This window comes from Polypterus senegalus, unplaced genomic scaffold (genome assembly GCF_016835505.1).
Source record: "Polypterus senegalus isolate Bchr_013 unplaced genomic scaffold, ASM1683550v1 scaffold_5979, whole genome shotgun sequence".
NCBI lineage: Eukaryota > Metazoa > Chordata > Cladistia > Polypteriformes > Polypteridae > Polypterus > Polypterus senegalus.
In genome coordinates this window covers 1-17,599 of record NW_024383176.1, presented here as the reverse complement: position 1 = coordinate 17,599, position 17,599 = coordinate 1, and the positions used below count along the sequence as shown (strand labels likewise).

The window sequence follows — 17,599 nt, the reverse complement described above, 5'->3', positions numbered from 1 at the left end:
GACCATCCACCTCAGACAGTGCTAGCTCCTAATTCAATTCATATTCTGTAATAAGTGATAGTAATGTTGGTCGGCACAGTGGCGCAGTGGGTAGCACTGCTGCCTCGCAGTTAGGAGACCTGGGTTCGCTTCTCGGGTTCTCCCCGTGTCTGCATGGGTTTTCTCTGGGTACTCCTGTTTCCTCCCACAGTCCAAAAACATGCAGGTTAAGTGCATTGGCGATTGTAAATTGTCCCGAGTGTGTGTGTGTGCGCGCATCCTGCAGTGGACTGGTGCCCTGCCCAGGGTTTGTTTCCTGCCTTGCGCCCTGTGTTGGCTTGGAATGGCTCCACCAGACCCCCATGACCCTGTAGTTAGGATATAGCGAGTTGAATAATGGGTGGATGGATGGAATGTCATTCAGCCCAGTGTGATGCTTTTTCCAAAAGAGCATTTAATTGGGTGTCAAGGTTCTTGACTACAAACAAACTTTCTCATCAATTGGAAATTGACCATGGTCGAGCTTGATGATGATCACCCACTCCAAGCTGAAAAAACATTTTCATACATCACTTCTAGCAGGTGGAGCTGATGTATATTTTTATAGATTGATCAAATGGTAGTTTGTGACCGGTTGTACAGATTAAAGAAATAAGATTAATTAGTTAATATTGTTCTTATGGAGTACTGCTGCTTGATTAGATTAAGATCTGGAGATTTTGGAAACCAAACACTCTGAAGTTTTAATTAGCACATTTTTACTGAAATGCAAAAGCCAAAACATTAAAGGGAAAATGTAAGCCATTTTGACAAGGGTTAAAATGAAACCCAATGTTCAGCACCTACCTCATTATCCTCTAGCAGAACCCAATCCCACTCTGCCAAATTCAAAGTGAAGAAAACAGCAAAGAAAAACCAGGCGAACAGACCAGCAAGCAAGGGAACAGTACACCACATGCCCCATTAAGAAGAAAAGACGACGATTAGGACTGCAGCCAGAACCAGAGGCATGTGATCGGACCATCTACTGTCTCAATTCATTAATCAATATAAGAGCCAGAAGTCCAGTAAATCCTTGTGGCTGAAAATTCCAAAAAAGATAACATTAAAAGAAGACTACTTCCAAATGAAAAGAAGAGTTGGGCAATTTACAGTGAGAGACAAAGGCAACTTTACAAGCGAGTGTCCCTATTTAAGTAACTGCTACAAAATAATAGATAAATATGAATGAGTCGATGTTGAGAAAAAATGGCAGTTAAAAAAAAAATAAAGCACACCAAACCAAAAACGGAACACAGGACAGTCCCAAAACATATGCATAAATGTATCTGGGGTGTCCAGGGAAAAAAAGGATAGAGGACAACCCTCTAGCATATCATTTATGGACGGCATATAATCAGTGGACCAATTTGTAGAGCTTGTTGATTAGGAATCCTAACAATACATTTTTAAAAAGCAAATTCCATGAAACAGAAATGGGGAACAAAAAAATCTTGAAGTCACATTGCCTTCATAGATAATAGATGATATACAGTACTGTCTTAAAGCATTGCATATGATGTTCACACTAGTTTGTGAACCGGACTGCAGAGTAAGTGAGAAACACCACCCTTGAACTCATGTTCTTCAAACCATTCCCAAACAATCTGCTGTGTGGCAGGGCTCCTTATTCTGCTGAAAGATGTCACTTCCATTGGGCAATACTGTTGTCATGAAGGAGTTCACAGTACCTGGTCTGCAACAATGTTTAGAGAGGACCGTAAATATCAAATTAATGTTCACGATTGTTCAGACCCAGGGTTTTATAACAGGACATTACCCAAAACAAACACTTTCCATTGTCTTGTTGTCTACCCAAAGTGATTTCTGGTGCCATCTCTGCCTCAGGTAAAATCATGCAACATAAAAGGATACATCAAACCAGGCAAACTTGTCCCATTGATCTAAAATCCTGCTTCAAAGCTTGAAAGCCCATTGTAGGCACTTTCAGCTGTGGACAGGGCTTAGCTTGTCTCACTGATCAGCCTGCGCCATGCAGTCACATAAGCAATAGTGTTTTAAACAGTGTATTGACCGATTACTCCTGTAACTGTCATTAACATAAATATAAATAATTGTAATCTGTGGCACAGTAGTATCTGTTGACCTCATATTAATGAGTCTTGGCCACCTAATGCCCAAATGGGAGCTTATGGGTTCTCCCTCCTCAGCCCACCATCAGTTGGTACTCACCCTGGCCAACTGGGAGCACCGGACAAACCTAGCCATTTTGGAAATGCTGAGCTCGTTGTGGCCATTATGAGGACACTTAATTCCTCAGTTATTTACACTATTTCATATTTTCTACAATTACCATTTAATATCAGCTTACCAGGCAATATCCATGACCTTTACATACACTGATGCGATAGTCAACACGATTCACATATGTAAGCGCTCATAGTGTTTTAGCTCATTAGTGCAAGTCACCAAAATACTGTTAATACATTTAAATGGGATGAGAAACTATTAAGCAGGCAACTCTCTAAACTTTGTACTTTATGAATATTTATGTTCATAATGTGTATGAATATAGAAAAGGAAATGACCATTCCATTGACATCAAAATTAAGCCTGTTTAAGTATTTTAGAATTACTAGTCCATTTTAGAGGCATTCAGAATGGTGCGGACTATCTCAGATGCGAAGGAAATACTCAGCTGTTCACAAATAGACCATTAGTGCATGAATATTTCCATAATTTCCAATATTAAATATCAACCCCTACCAGGGGGGCCACTATGACTGAAAGGCTTTATTTGCATGCTTACCTACCATACATCAGAATGATGGCGTTATCAGACTTCATGGAGAATGGGAACTATTGACCTTTTATGAAGCTTATTTGCTTGAAGTATCTCAGATTTTTGAAGTTAGATTTTATTCTGTTTCACATGGGATTGAATTTGTTTTGCAGTAAAGCCTATCAAATTCTAGTTACACTAACACGGGTGAGGCTGCATTAAGATTCAAACTAGATTAAGAAAGAGTTCATAGTAGTTATTTTATTAGGTTCAAAAAGGAGAGACACACCCAATCCATTTAGAACTTAGTCTTTACACTTGTGTACTTCCATTTTCACTAGGGTAATATTTATAGCTTATTAACTTTAGTTGTCACAGATAATCTACCTAAAATTATAAGTGGGTTTTGAAAATACTAGGTGAATGATTCCACCATTGTGAATAAGGGAAATGGGTGAACAGAAATTGAAACTGCCTGCCTGTTAAACTAGGCCAGCAGATTGTGGAGATCTTAACATTGCGCTTTGCTCAGTGTTAACCATTTACATATCAGAAGTATTATTGAAGTTCCGAGGTATAAAACATGTTTAACTAGTTTGGGGCATTTCAGAATACTTAATTCAGCATTGTCTTTCTGGAGTATACCATTTATCTAAAGCCAATAGGTTTTTACATAACGGATTGGGATATTTTTTCCACCCATGTCTGGTTAGTCTTTAGCCTGACAGGATGCTCAAAAGGCACATGGCGCTCCATCTATATATTAAAAAAAAAAAAAAAGTACAAATAAAGAATGGCCAGGCTGGAATTCCACATGGAGTGATGGTGTAAGCCTCCTCTAGTATTTTCCACTACAAAAGTAATACAGGCTCTGCAAGAGGCATGTATTGCTCCTGCCTAGGCCCACTTTTCACAGTGGGTGCATTAAAAATCTATAACTAGGCAAGAATCAGGCTAGGATGGGCTGAATTACCAATTAAAACAGGGTGGATATCAAAAGGAACACAAGAGAATAAAGTGAGCACATTCAACCAAATGAGTGTTGAAAAAAACAAATAGAGAGAATTTAAAAGTATTTTAACATTGATACTTTGTCCCCAAAGCGACATTAAAAGTTTATAGAATTCCGGGAGGGGGGTTGGGGGGGAACGGGGTGGCAGATGGAACAAACACTGTAGGCTTTGATAATAAACCATTTCCCATGTTGGACTTGCTGGCAAGCTGACCACTTGGTTATTGACCTGTAAAGAGATTTACATTAATTTAAATTACTTAACAGTGTCATTTCCAGGCAGAGGAGTAGCTTCAGTGACAGACTTTTGTCACTGTCCTGCTCTACTGACAGACTGAGGAGATCGTTCCTCCCCCACACTATGCGACTCTTCAATTCCACCCAGGGGAGTAAATGCTAACATTAATTTTATTTTAATTTTTTTCATTTTTATTACTATTTAATATTGTTTCTTTGTATCAATATACTGCTGCTGGATTATGTGAATTTCCCCTTGGGATTAATAAAGTATCTATCTATCTAATAGAGCTACTGCTGCCGTCAATAGGGTTGTAGCCAAGATTAGCCATTTGAGGCTCCCAGGAAGTAAAGCACATTCTTTCAACCGAACGAAGGACATCTGCCATCAAAAACTGAATTCATAAAATTCCACTTGCAGTAACAGATGTAGTATCCGATCCTGAAGTGCACATCATAATGGTGGGGAAATTATTCAAATCTAAAGTAATTCACAGTGCTTGAGCATTCACTAAGGTGAGAGCTATTCTAACCGCAACATAGTGAAGGTTATCCAGTGTCACACACGTGTGCATGGGAGGCAGCTAAAGGGCTTGAGTGAAGGCAGTTCGGAGGCATGCCGGGGTGTGGCAGAGTGCACTGACTCTTTTTCTCCCTTGCCTGTAGACCATTCCCGGGGATTTCACCTGGATCTCCTGACATCACTTCCGGGACTGAGCCAATGGAAGTCGGCCACACCAGCTCCAGTCCCTCTGATGTCACCTCCGCTCTGAGCCAATGGTGGAAGACCACGTGCCAGATCCATACGACCTCACTTCCTGTCTCCCCCTTTAAAACCTGCCCCTTTTCCTTTGTTTCCTCAGTCTTGTTTTGGACTCGGTTGTATGCACTTCAGTGCTCTGTATTTCAATAAGAAAACGACTTTGCAGCCAGGATACCACAATATACGGGTGGCTGCCCCAACTCTTTATCTGTCCATGTCTCGTTCTTGTGACAGTGGCGTAGCGGCAGGATGGAGAAGTCCCAGAAGAGAAGGGGACAGGACCTGCAATATACCCAGGTGGGAGCGCATCGGGGCCGAGTCTTCAGGCGGGGAGGGTGCCCGGGTCGGCGTGACCCGGTGCGGGCTCCGCTCCCGGCACTCATAACTAGGCCATCTGGAGAGGCCAGGGAGTGTGCGGGTGGGGCTCACAGAATTGGGCTGCCCTGGAGGGGGGAGGCAAAAGGGACTCGGTATGCTCTCTTGGGGAGAGTGCCTGCCTCCCTGAAACCAAAGCCCCATTTACCACCTAGGGGTGCCCCAGACTGGCAGGTGAATAAAATAAAAATGGAGGTTGGACCCTGAGCGCCACCAACAGACAAGCCTGGTCCTTATGGGCAATGGTAGGGCATTGGCTACGCCATTTGAAAACACCCCTACCAAATAATAGAGCAGGTAGCTTGCTATCTGCTCCTGGAAGCGCTTCCCGTGGCTTCACCCAGCCGGTTTGGGGCGGCGGTTTAAGAACATGTCTGAGCTCATAGAGCTTATGGAGACGCAGAGGGCGGCCTCACACTCTGGGGGAGCAGAACCGTCCTCATGTCAAACCCAGCCGGGTATTCCAAGACCTAGCCCCTCCTGTACAATCCGGAGCTCAGACGGCGTCCGCGTGCAGCGGGCGCAAAACCGCTTGGGGCAAGGAGGAATGCAGGTGGAGGGCGAGGAGGGGTTGGTGTGCTCTGGCTAATCCGTTGGCGGTCCCACATACTGGCGTGGTGATCGCAACGGACACAAGACCACAGGTTTGTTCGACTCGCAGCAACATTTCCATTGTTGCTCGCCGCTTTGTGCAACCGCAACAGTGGCTAAAATTTAAGACCGGTATAACCTGTGTCCACGGAGACATCCGCTGGTACAGGTCCGCCGCTGTGTCATCAGTTACGGAGGGTCAGTTCAGTAAACTCACCGTAGCGTCCTACCTGATCCTCCACACCCGGTGATACTAGGGCGGACTGGTCTAAAATCAAAAGCGGTGAGACACATACCACTCCCGGGTTAATTTGGGCCTCGTTATGGACGGAGATAACCCGTCTCAAGCTGCCTCCACGCCGTGTAATCAGCCGGCAGAGAGAGACGCGTCGCCCTGACTGACGGGCAACTCCGGCCGTCGCGGGCTAACACGTCATCCACCAACGCGCGGCGGGCGGGAGGAAACCACGCCCATTGAGGTCGACGCTGACCCTCTCTCCGTGTTGCGGTTCCAATTTAAAGAAACGCCGGCTTCTTTTAGAAGGGAGCAATGGAATGATGACTCCCTGAAGTTTGTAAAAAATGCAGTGGTCCTTGTCAATGGCCAGCGCACTAATCAGTCGATGCCACAGGGCCCCTACTTTGTGCTAGATAATGACCTCCTTTACCGTGTAGCAATGCATGACGGGCAGGAGACGAGGCTGCTGCTAGTGCCGCGCACCTTCCGGCGGCAGGTCTGCGAGCTAGCACACGCCCACCTCCTAGGTGGCCACCTGGGCACCGAAAAAACTCTGGAGCGGATCAAGCTCCGTTTCTACTGGCCAGGAATTAATGAGGAGGTTCGTCGCTTTTGCGCTTCCTGCCCGGAGTGTCAACTGCGACAAATTCCTAGGAGGGACCGTGCTCCTCTCGTTCCTATTCCACTGATTGACGTTCCCTTCCACAGAATCGGGGTCGACCTGGTGGGACCCTGGAGCCCTCAGCCCGAGGACACAAGTACATTTTAGTCCTCGTGGATTACGCTACACGATACCCGAAGCTGTTCCGTTGCGCTCAGCTACCTCTAAAGCCATCGACGGGAATTACTAGGGGTATTCGCGCGTGGGGATCCCCAAAGAAGTCTTGACAGACCAGGGGACCCCCTTCACCTCGGAAACGTTCAAGGAGACTGCCAGATTACTGAAAATAAAGCATTTAAAGACCTCGTGTATCATCCTCAAACCGACGGATTAGTAGAGAGGTTTAATCAAACTCTCAAGCAAATGCTGCGTAAGGTGGTCAGCGAGGATGGAAGGAACTGGGATCAGCTCCTCCCCCTCGTCCTTTTTGCCTATCGGAAGTCCCACAAGCCTCCACGGGTTCTCCCCTTTGAACTACTGTACGGGCGACAACCTCGGGCATATTAGATATTTTGAAAGAAGGCTGGGAAGAAGAGGCTCTTCCCTCCACAAACATACTGGAGTATATGCGAGTTACGCGATAGATTTGGAAAGATTCGGCCTGTCCTTAAAAGTCACATGGAGGAGGCTCAAGCAGCACAGGCCCGGTACTACAACCGCGGCACGTCTCTTCGGGAGTTCCGCCCGGGAGATCGGGTCATGGTCCTAGTGCCTACCTCCCACTCTAAATTGCTTGCCCACTGGCAGGGCCCCTACGAAGTTAAGGAGAGGAAGGGACTGGTCGACTATTTGGTGAGTCAACCCAATCGTCGGCCAAAGGAGCGGGTTTATCATGTGAACCTGCTGAAACCGTGGAAGGACAGGGACCCCGATCCCTCCTCCGCCAGCCCGCTCACTCTTCGCCACACACACACCCTTAACTTCGCACGGACTTAAGTCCCAGACAGCGGCAGGAGCTGGAAACAGTTATCCGGACCGTTCGGGAGGTAGTCAGTGAGAACCCCGGAAGGACCTCTCTGATTGAGCACAACATCGTGACAGAGCCCGGGGTTGTTGTCCGAGAACGCCCGTATCGTCTTCCCGAGGCAAAAAAGGCTGAAGTGGAGCTTGAGATCAAGCGCATGCTGGAGCTAGGTGTGATTGAGGAAAGTTATAGTCCCTGGTCCAGCCCCATTGTGCTCGTCGGTAAGCCTGACGGAAGTTGGAGGTTCTGCAATGACTTCCGTCGGCTTAATCAAGTCTCCCAATTTGATGCTTATCCAATGCCACGCGTGGACGACCTCCTCGAGAGGCTTGGACAGGCTCAATACCTGACCACACTTGACATGACGAAAGGGTACTGGCAGGTTCCTTTAACGGACTCCGAAGGTAAAACCGCGTTTAGTACCCCTAGCGGACACTGGCAGTATCGTGTCCTTCCATTTGGGTTACACGGGCTCCAGCAACCTTTCAGCGTCTGGTGGACAAAGTGCTTCGGCCTCATAACTCATACAGTGCTGCCTACCTGGATGACGTGGTCATCTATTCCAGCACATGGAAGGAACACCTACAGCATGTCCAAGCGGTATTACGGACACTTGGTGAGGCCGGGCTCCGGATTAATCCCAGGAAATGCTTCTTCGGATTAAGCGAGGCCAAATATTTAGGCTACCTGGTGGGTCGGGTACCGTAAGGCCACAGTGCTCCAAAATTGATGCCATTCTGAAATGGCCCGTCCATGAACCAAGCGGCAGGTCCAAGCCTTTCGGCTTAGCGGGTACTACCGCCGGTTTGTACCCGGTTTTGGAGAGAGCGGCGCCTTGACTGATTTAACAAAGAAGAGGGCCCCGAACATTGTGGTATGGACTGAAAAAACAGGCGCTGCATTTGGTGACTTAAAGCAGGCCCTTACGTCCACACCTGTTTTGATGGCACCTAACTTTTCTTTGCCTTTCATCCTCCAGACGGACGCTTCGGACACAGGCCTGGGCGCCGTGCTGAGCCAAAGCGTCGATGGTGTGGAGCACCCCATCATGTTCCTGAGCCGGAAACTGTTGGACCGGAGACCAGGTATGCTGCGGTGGAGAGGGAGGCTCTGGCGATTAAATGGGCGATTACTCAGCTGAGGTACTACCTGTTGGGCCGGGAATTCACCCTTGTCACGGACCATGCACCCCTACAGTGGATGGCCCTCCACAAGGAGTCGAATCCGCGGGTCACCCGGTGGTTTCTTGACCTGCAGCCGTACAAGTTTTCGCTCGTTCATCGTCGGGCGCTCCACGCCAACGCTGATGCTCTCTCGGGTTCACGACCTCTCGGTTAGGGTCGCCCGACCCGTCGGGTCTGGGCTAAGGGGGCCTTGTCACACACGTGCGCATGGGAGGCAGCTAAAGGGCTTGAGTCAAGGCAGTTCGGAGGCATGCCGGGTGTGGCAGAGTGCACTGACTCTTTTCTCCCTTGCCTGTAGACCATCCCGGGATTTCACCTGGATCTCCTAACATCACTTCCGGGACTGAGCCAATGGAAGTCGGCCACACCAGCTCCAGTCCCTCTGATGTCACCTCCGGCTACGAGCCAATGGTGGAAGACCACGTGCCAGATCCATACGACCTCACTTCCTGTCTCCCCCTTTAAAACCTGCCCCTTTTCCTTTGTTTCCTCAGTCTTGTTTTGGACTCGGTTGTATGCACTTCAGTGCTCTGTATTTCAATAAGAAAAACGACTTTGCAGCCAAGATACCACAATATACGGGTGGCTGCCCCAACTCTTTATCTGTCCATGTCTCGTTCTTGTGACACCAGTAACAGAATAAAATGGGTGGGACAAGACAAATGCAACATATGGAGGGGTCTACATGCATATCTGACAGACTGCAGCTACAGATACAAAGCTGAAGGTTTCAGGTGAGCTTAATTTAATATTGGTTTATTGTGCTCCAATAGGCAGTATAATGGAAAACTAATTTAGCTCATTTTTCTTTAGTAGCTTGTAATTCTTGCGATACCTGGAAGCATTAAATTCATTCAACAGTAGATGACTGAAGTTACTTTGAGCCTGTGCTGTTCACCAAAATGCTTTACCTTTGTCCCAACAGTCTGCTGTCGCAAGATGCTACTAATAGTAGTGAAGTGTTTAGTTCTTCTCAATGCTTTTCTTTGGTGTGCTACATGACACGTTAACACAGCCAAATCCACTGCATACAGCATGTGACAAACAGGTTTTCTTTATGACGGCAGAGACCAAAATTACTTTGTTAAATCAGGGGTGGTTTGGGCAAGTTCAAAGCAGATGGTTCCTGTCTAGAATCTTCTTCTTGTCGACAAAACACAGGACATCTCCAAATGAGGATGTGGTCTAAAGCCGCTTTTCCACTTCATAGTACGGCACACAGCACAGTTCAGTACAGCTCACCTTGGTTCGACTCAGTTCGGCTCAGTTTGCGTTTCGACTGCGGTTTAGTACCGCTTTAGAGTGGGCGGGATTATTCACGTGTCATTATAGTTGCGCCGCCTCTACTGCCGTGACACCGTGGAACTTTTACAACACACCAACGACAACACTTTAGCTCGACGACGCGCAAGGGTAAGCATCTTAAAAAAAAGCACATTGCTAGCTAACTTTTATCACTGTTGCAAAGCATAAAATGAACTTAACTGCCAGTGTAACATTAAAATGCTGATTCTGTATATTACAGATCTTCCACATTTTGCAAAAAAGTCGCCGCAACAGACCATCTGTTTGGACATTTAACCGTGCTTCAGATGTGATTGTTCCTGGTTTTACAAACACTCAGTGGCTGGAGAACTTTCGAATGTCTGAATAAACATTCATCCACTTATGCAACACACTGCGTCCAGCGATGGAGAGACGGGACACAAACTTCCGCGTGCGTGTACCTTTAAAGAAAAGAATAGCCAGTGACGCAGTAATGACGATTTTCTCCGGCCAATCAGTTAACAGCAAAGTTTACACGTCACGTTTTGGTAACTGTTCGGCACGCTTGGAACCTCGGCTGAGGTGGTACTAAAAAAAAAGGACCAGGTACCAGGTACTGTTCCCAGTGGAAAACCCCAAAAGTGAGCTGAACTGAACCGTGTCGTGCCGTACTATGCAGTGGAAAAGCGCCATTTATTAAACTCATTTGACATCCCCCCACCTTCAGTTGTATACTAATCTTCATACCCTGTGAAGACCAATTTTGATAGCAAGCCACCATTCACAGTTCCCCCCCATCACCCCAAGACTAAACACCATCCATCAACAATGCAAACTGAATGTATAAACATCTTTAATTTTACTTCCAACTTGCTCATTTCACTTTCCAATGACTATTACACTATAAGGTTTAAATTTGTCAGAGATCAGAGATCATTTATGTACACATTACAGTTCAAGGATTGCAAGAAGGATGACCTCCCATACTTATGTCTTCACATCATTTAGGACGCCACTATTCAGATTTCCACAAAAGCCACAGAGTTTGTTTGAACAAACCCCTACTGAGATTGTGAGCTTTCCAAGGGTGTCGTACTCCAGCCTGATCCCCGACTTGATCTGAAGGTGAAGGATGCCATCTTCTACAGAGATTAACATTTCCTCTGTTGGACTTGCTGGCAAGCTGACCACTTGGTTATTGACCTGTAAAGAGATTTACATTAATAAAAGCATCACTTTAGACCTCAAGCCTGAGATACTGGCACAATTCCATTCTAGAAATTCCTCCACAAAACCCTGTTGTTCAAACTGCTGAACTACAGAGACTAGTACCTAGATTGCACAATTCAACCACTAATTGTCCAGAAGTTTGGGTTTCAATTGTAAACTTTTTTGCTGGCGTTTTGACTAAAATTCTGGTTCCTTTGCACCATATTTTTCTCTATGCGTACTGCTTCAATTGCTCTTCCTTTGGGCTTTGCCAAATTCTGTTGTAACTTTGCAAGCCGCCTTTATCCAGAAGTTAAAATTGCTAATATCAGCTGCAAACCAAGTTATCAGCCAGCCATCTCAGTATTATTGTTTGAAGAAATTTGGAGCAGAACAAGTAAACTCGCCAGAATTTGAGACACTAAAACCAAAGGTTCTGCTTTCTGACTCCATCTCTTTATCCCGAAGGCAGATTTCAGAAATTCTGAAAATACTAGGGTCTACTTTAAACACTTTCAAAGTAAAACCTACAAGGAATAGTGAGTGAATGGGGGGGGGTGGGGGGGACCACTGATCAGGAATGAATAAAAATCACATGTGGTTATTCAGCAGTTTTACATATACATACAAAAATTGAGGGGACATTCTCAACACTACATTAATAAAAAAAACTGCCATGATCACAATACAATTTTTGAAGGTATGAAAACTGCAGCTTACCAAAACAGTCAAGTCTCTGTTCAGAATGATAGAAAGGTCAGTATACTCAAAGATGACCTTATTGATGGAGTGTACATTGCCATTAATTATAAGGTCAGCAACCACTTGCAAGTTCTGAACAGATCTGTCACAGGTCGTCACCATCTTGTAAGCACCATCTAGCCACAGCATGTGTGACAAACCATCAAAGGTAGTGTAAGCGCCAGTGGAATGCAAAGTGCAGCTGACTTCTGGAAAAGCACATCTCCGCTGTCCATCCTGCACAGTACAGTAGGTTTGAGGTCCACAGTTCATTGGTGTACACTTGACAGAACCTTCAGATGTGCAGGTACATTCCTGGCTGCAGTCATCCGATACAAACAACTGTCCAACCTTGACAAAGCAAAGACCCATAAATTAGCTCCATAACTACTTCCATAGAAAGCAGAAAATTCGGTCCCTCAAGAGATTTAAAACAACCCCACCCAACTAAAATCTAAAGACTTACCTGGATATACCTCCCTTCATAAACACAACCACAAGAGCTTTGAGGAATACATCTTCCCTCTTCAGACATTTGGCCGGAATCACACTGGCAGCCTTCGTAGCATTTAGAACGACAGGTGACCTCACGGATACTGCCACAGGTGCTACTGCAGGTGTCCGTGCAGACCTCATAATGAGAATTCTGTGGACATTTTATTGCTAGACAATAGAAGAGAATTAGATTTAGACCTCACTCCATGAAACCCATTATAGAGTTACCAAAAAAAAAAATCCATATGTGCATACATAGTTAAAACGAGAGAGAGAGAGAGAGAGAGATTGATATTTTGAAAGTAAAATTTGATAGGCATTTACAAGCATAATTCTAACCAATCAGGCCTATAGAGCGGCTGATCCCATTGCTTACAAGTATAAACTACCTAGTCATTAAGGGATGGTTTTAGGTTATCTGGCAAAACTGAGCATCCTTTTAAATTATGGCAGTGTTCCAAATTCCATAAGAGTCTACCTTAAATAGTAAATCAGGGAAAGATTAAAATATACTACCGACTTAAGATTTACCTTTCATCACATCAGTTGCAGCCAAATTGTGTAGTGTGTTTTTTTTTAAAAAAAAATTTAAAAGATTCTTATTGCAATGCCATCTTGGCCTTTGCTTGTATATGGTTGCTAACCACATTGCTACTCGGGACAATTAGAAGTCAACCTCTAATGTCACTCAATAAAAGGGTATTAAAGTCCGGGTTTATGAACTCCAACTATCAGAGATTGGACTCGTACACATTAAACCCACCACACACTTTAAATGAGCATAAAGCAAAGCCTACTGCATGTAGACTTCTAAAAATACTGGCTTCTTGATATAGAGTAGTTTTCATAGGAATTAGAAACCAAAAAAATGGCTGAGAAAAAAAAATAAAAAAGACTGGAGTGGAGTTTGGTTACAACATTTGCTCAGCTTAGACATGCATTCCATCTTCAGATTCACATTTAAAAAATATTTGCAACTCACAACGAGCATAACAGCAGAATAGAGTAAAACAAATTCATCAATGGTCTCCTGCAGGTGATTCTCAAGGGTCCCCATTTTTAGGCAAAATCCCCCTGCAAACTCGTCAAATTTAACCCAAATTCTTGTAGGAACGTTTTAATGTCAGTCTATCAAACATTCAAAAATTAAGACGTCACTCGCTCTTTAAAATGTGGTTGTATTTCAGGCCTTCAGGAGGTGTGATAGTCAAAGTAATTTACATGGCAGCGGATGATCCATTTGAGGCATCCTCTGCTATTCAGAGTTTCATGCGAGTGGTCATAAATGAACACAGCTGCTCCAAGAAATCCTCATCTTATAAGTAGGTACTTGTACATTGCTGTGCAAGAAGATTTGAAGAAAAGAAATACTACATCATAGCCCTAGCCATTCCTGACTAGTACTAAAGTACAGCATTCTACAAACTCCAGCCTATAGCACCTTGATGCCAATCTCTTCCAAGTGGAGATGCAGGAGTGCCAACTCAGGCTATTACACAGGCTTTATGTAGGGGGAATGATCTGGACCAAAGGAGAGTGCATAGATAAACTTGCTCATGTTTTATGTTGGTTTCTATTCTAGGTTACTGCTTTGAACTGTTATTTGCACATTTGTAGCATTTTAATAATTGCTCATAAGTTGGTCTTTATTGCTATATTGAGAACTGAGCCCACACACACACACACAATTTGTTTAAGCAAGAATTAACCCAAGCCTACTCTCCTCAGACATTAAACAAGATTAGTTTTTATGAGCCCTTAAAAAAAGGTGAGCTGAGAGTGCCTCAAGGAACAGGAAGCTAAATGCATAGGCTCTGGGCGACAGTGACCTGGAGTTATCAGGGTTAAGGCAATGAGCTGTGGAGGGCTTGGTCTTCTAGAACAATCTTGACCAAAACACATACAGCAGTGAAGACATTGAACAGCAACAAAGAGTTGCGTCAACTAGCTGCATGTTGCAAACCTCATCTGGATTTGCTTTCACTTTGACACATTATAGCGCATAGATAATTATATTAAAATGGAATTGCCTGCATCTCTAGCTTGCATCTCTTCACTCTACTGCCAAGTACTATGTACTACTCACCTGCTGACCTAATGTATGCGGAGAATAAAGTGAGAATTTATCGTTTCCAGTACTCATTTCAAGAAACCTGAACCACCATGGCTTGAGTTTGATTTTAAAGGATACTTACGACAGAATGAATCAGATCTCCAAGTCTTAATGGTTACACCCATCGACTGGCACACTGCCATGTATGTTTGAAGATTATTGCACAGTACATCTGTATCCCCATTAGTGGCACACATATCAAACAGACAGTTTTTGAAATAGGACTCTGGATGAATGACAGAATGACAGGAGGCAAATGGCCCAGTCGAGCTGGTGATCATCCCACAGCTTTCTACTTTGCTATACTTTTCCTCAGCAGCAGTGTTGCATTGTGGGCAATCTTTGTCACAGCCATCCAGGCATCTCTCACTGCTTACAGTTTTCCAGCTGGCACCAAAAGCAGCAACATTTGAGGCAATGCCTCCATCACGCTGTGTGAATTCCTCTTCCATCTGGCCATTAAAGTTGCCACAGAGACCACCAACTTGGTTCCAGTAAGTTCCGGGTATTGTTACCTGGACAAAGTACATTGTATCATACAATACCTTCAGCCCAAAGTCTGAGACAAGCAGGATGTGCAGGCCAGTCTGGTAAATTGAAATAGCTCCCTCATCCAAAACCAGAGGCAGATTTGTCAAGACTCCATCCAGCTAAGAAAGCAAATGAACAAATATAAAATGTGAAACAAATTAAGAACTAGGGTCAAAAAAGTGATCAGTAGTGTTCAGTACATCTCCAAATTTACAATCTACAACTGGACTGGATATAATTTAAAAAATAGTCTACAAAAATGTAGAGGTCATTAGACCAGATTTCTCACCTTTACTTTCCAGCTCATCCCATACATCATGGAGACCTCATAACCATTCACCAGGACAGTCACTCTTTTGGTGACCGATACTTGGCCATTTTTATAGCTCTCATTGTCTACTTGCACTTCAAAAGGAGTCAGGACATCTGTGGCCTTCACCAGCTTTGCCAATGTGTAGGCGCAGGTGCCCTGGAAATCATACCTCAGCCCATCAAATGTGATATAGTGAGGATCTCCTGAAGCAGTACATGTGCCTTCACCCTTTGGCCAGCAACCTCGGACACCATTGACCACTTTACACTCTTCGTTGGCTGCACATGTCACTTTCTGGCATTCAATGATCCCACCAGACTTGCATGTACACTTCTTCTCACACAAGTCAGTAGGGAAGAACACCTCCCCTACCCTGTAGTAGTGACCATTATAGAAACAGCCACATTGAGATAAAGGAACACACTGGTCACCACTGAGGAGGAAGCCTTCATTGCATTGGCAACCCTCTTGACACAGGGTTAGGCATGGGGTGGCAGTAGTAATGCTTGCGCAAGTTGCAGGGCAGCTGCTGCCACAAGGTGAATAATGGCTGTTCACTGGACATGAAGGAGCTGAAGGGAGGAAAAACAATGTAAATAAAAAAGTATGCGTGCCAAGGATGAGAATTCAAAAACCTCCTAAGCTTCAAAATAAGGACATGCATTTTATAAAAAAAAAAAAAAAAAAAAAAACACACCCCACACACACACACCACAACACCCCCCCCACAGCATTCTGGCAAAATAGAACCGAGTAAAAGAAAATCCAAAAATTGAGTTGCAATGTAATACAGTGACCTAGATGAAGTTTGGACTGCGCAGATCTTTGGACCAACATGAGCAAATATTCAGTATGTTGCAGACGGATGAACAGGGTACATTACATAGGCCAGGGAAAATTGGAAGATTGGCTTAAACATATTTCCCCCACTAAGATGGAAATTCAGAACAAAAACAATGGTGGGGTGTTTTGGGTTGGACAGAGTGTTCAAACTGACCACCCAGAAGTACCCAGTTCTATTAATACCAGACAAACTGGGAAGTCACACATCATGCAACCTCCAGGGGACATGGCATGGAATCTATTTAAAAAAAAAAATTGAAAAATTAGCACAGTTAAACTATGGGCATTAGTTTTCTAAGCCAAATTAAATTCTAAAGAAAAAGGAAACACTAGATACCAGAATTGGGTCCCACAAAAGGTAATTGGATAGTAAGACAGCCTAGTTCAAAAATACGACAGGCAATGTTGCAGGATTTTTCTGATACAGAAGCCAGAAGTTTGAGGCAAGACGATTATACGGATTAAATCATCGTTCTGGAGACCACATGCAAGTAAGGTTTTTGCTTCTCCAGGACATTTGTCACAAGTGCAAAAAAAAAAAGTTAAGCCAGACTTACCGCAGAAATTGTCAGACCTCCATGGATTCACAGTGGCCCCACTCTGCTGGCACATGGATGAATATGCACTGAAAATTTTACACAACACATCCTGCAATCCATTGTAGTAGCAGGCATCAAACACACAGTCATTAAAGAAACCTGTTGGGTCCACCAGTTTGTGGCAGTCTCTGAAGGGGCCTGCTGGATCTGTAATTTGGCCACAGTAGCTCAAGCTCTCATATTTCCTTTTAACAGTCTCCTCACAACTGGGACAGTATCCAGTGCATTCATGACCACATCCTGGAATATCCCGAGTCTTCCAGCTTTCTCCAAATTCTGATGGCACGGAAGTAGGTTTACCCCCCTTCATTGTTAAATCATCTTTGGTGTCTTGATTGTAGTTGCCACATAGACCACACATTAATCCTTGGTAAATGCTTGGCACAGTGACAGTCACCGAGCTGGACCAGTCAAAAGTGACCTTCAAACCGAAACTGGTCTGGATGGTGCCACAGAATCCAGTCTTGAAAATGAAAAGTCTGGCTCCTTCAAGACTCAAGGGGAAGTTCACAAAAAGCCCATCCACCTAATAAAATAAAAGGAACAGATTTAAATGTTTGCCAGTTTCCTTTCAGAGTTTCATTGAGACAAGATTCTGTAAAAACAAGGTAGATGACAATCTTCAGACTTCTCCAAAAACTACCCGATCTACAGTAAAGTGCATAGGCAGCGGACAAATAAGTCATTAAACCAATCTAATACT

The 17,599-nt window shown here is 44.5% G+C and overlaps 1 protein-coding gene across 1 annotated transcript; it reads right to left on the bottom strand.

Moving 5' to 3' along the window:
- Window positions 1-10,890: 10,890 nt before the first annotated feature.
- On the bottom strand, window positions 10,891-17,422 carry LOC120521441 (IgGFc-binding protein-like; the record flags this gene model as incomplete). Its single annotated transcript, XM_039743040.1, has 6 exons — window positions 10,891-11,255; window positions 11,982-12,353; window positions 12,469-12,665; window positions 14,693-15,260; window positions 15,431-16,026; window positions 16,855-17,422. Coding segments are annotated over 6 exons (2,517 nt in total), but the record flags the coding sequence as incomplete, so codon positions are not given.
- Between the last annotated feature and the right edge of the window lie 177 nt (window positions 17,423-17,599).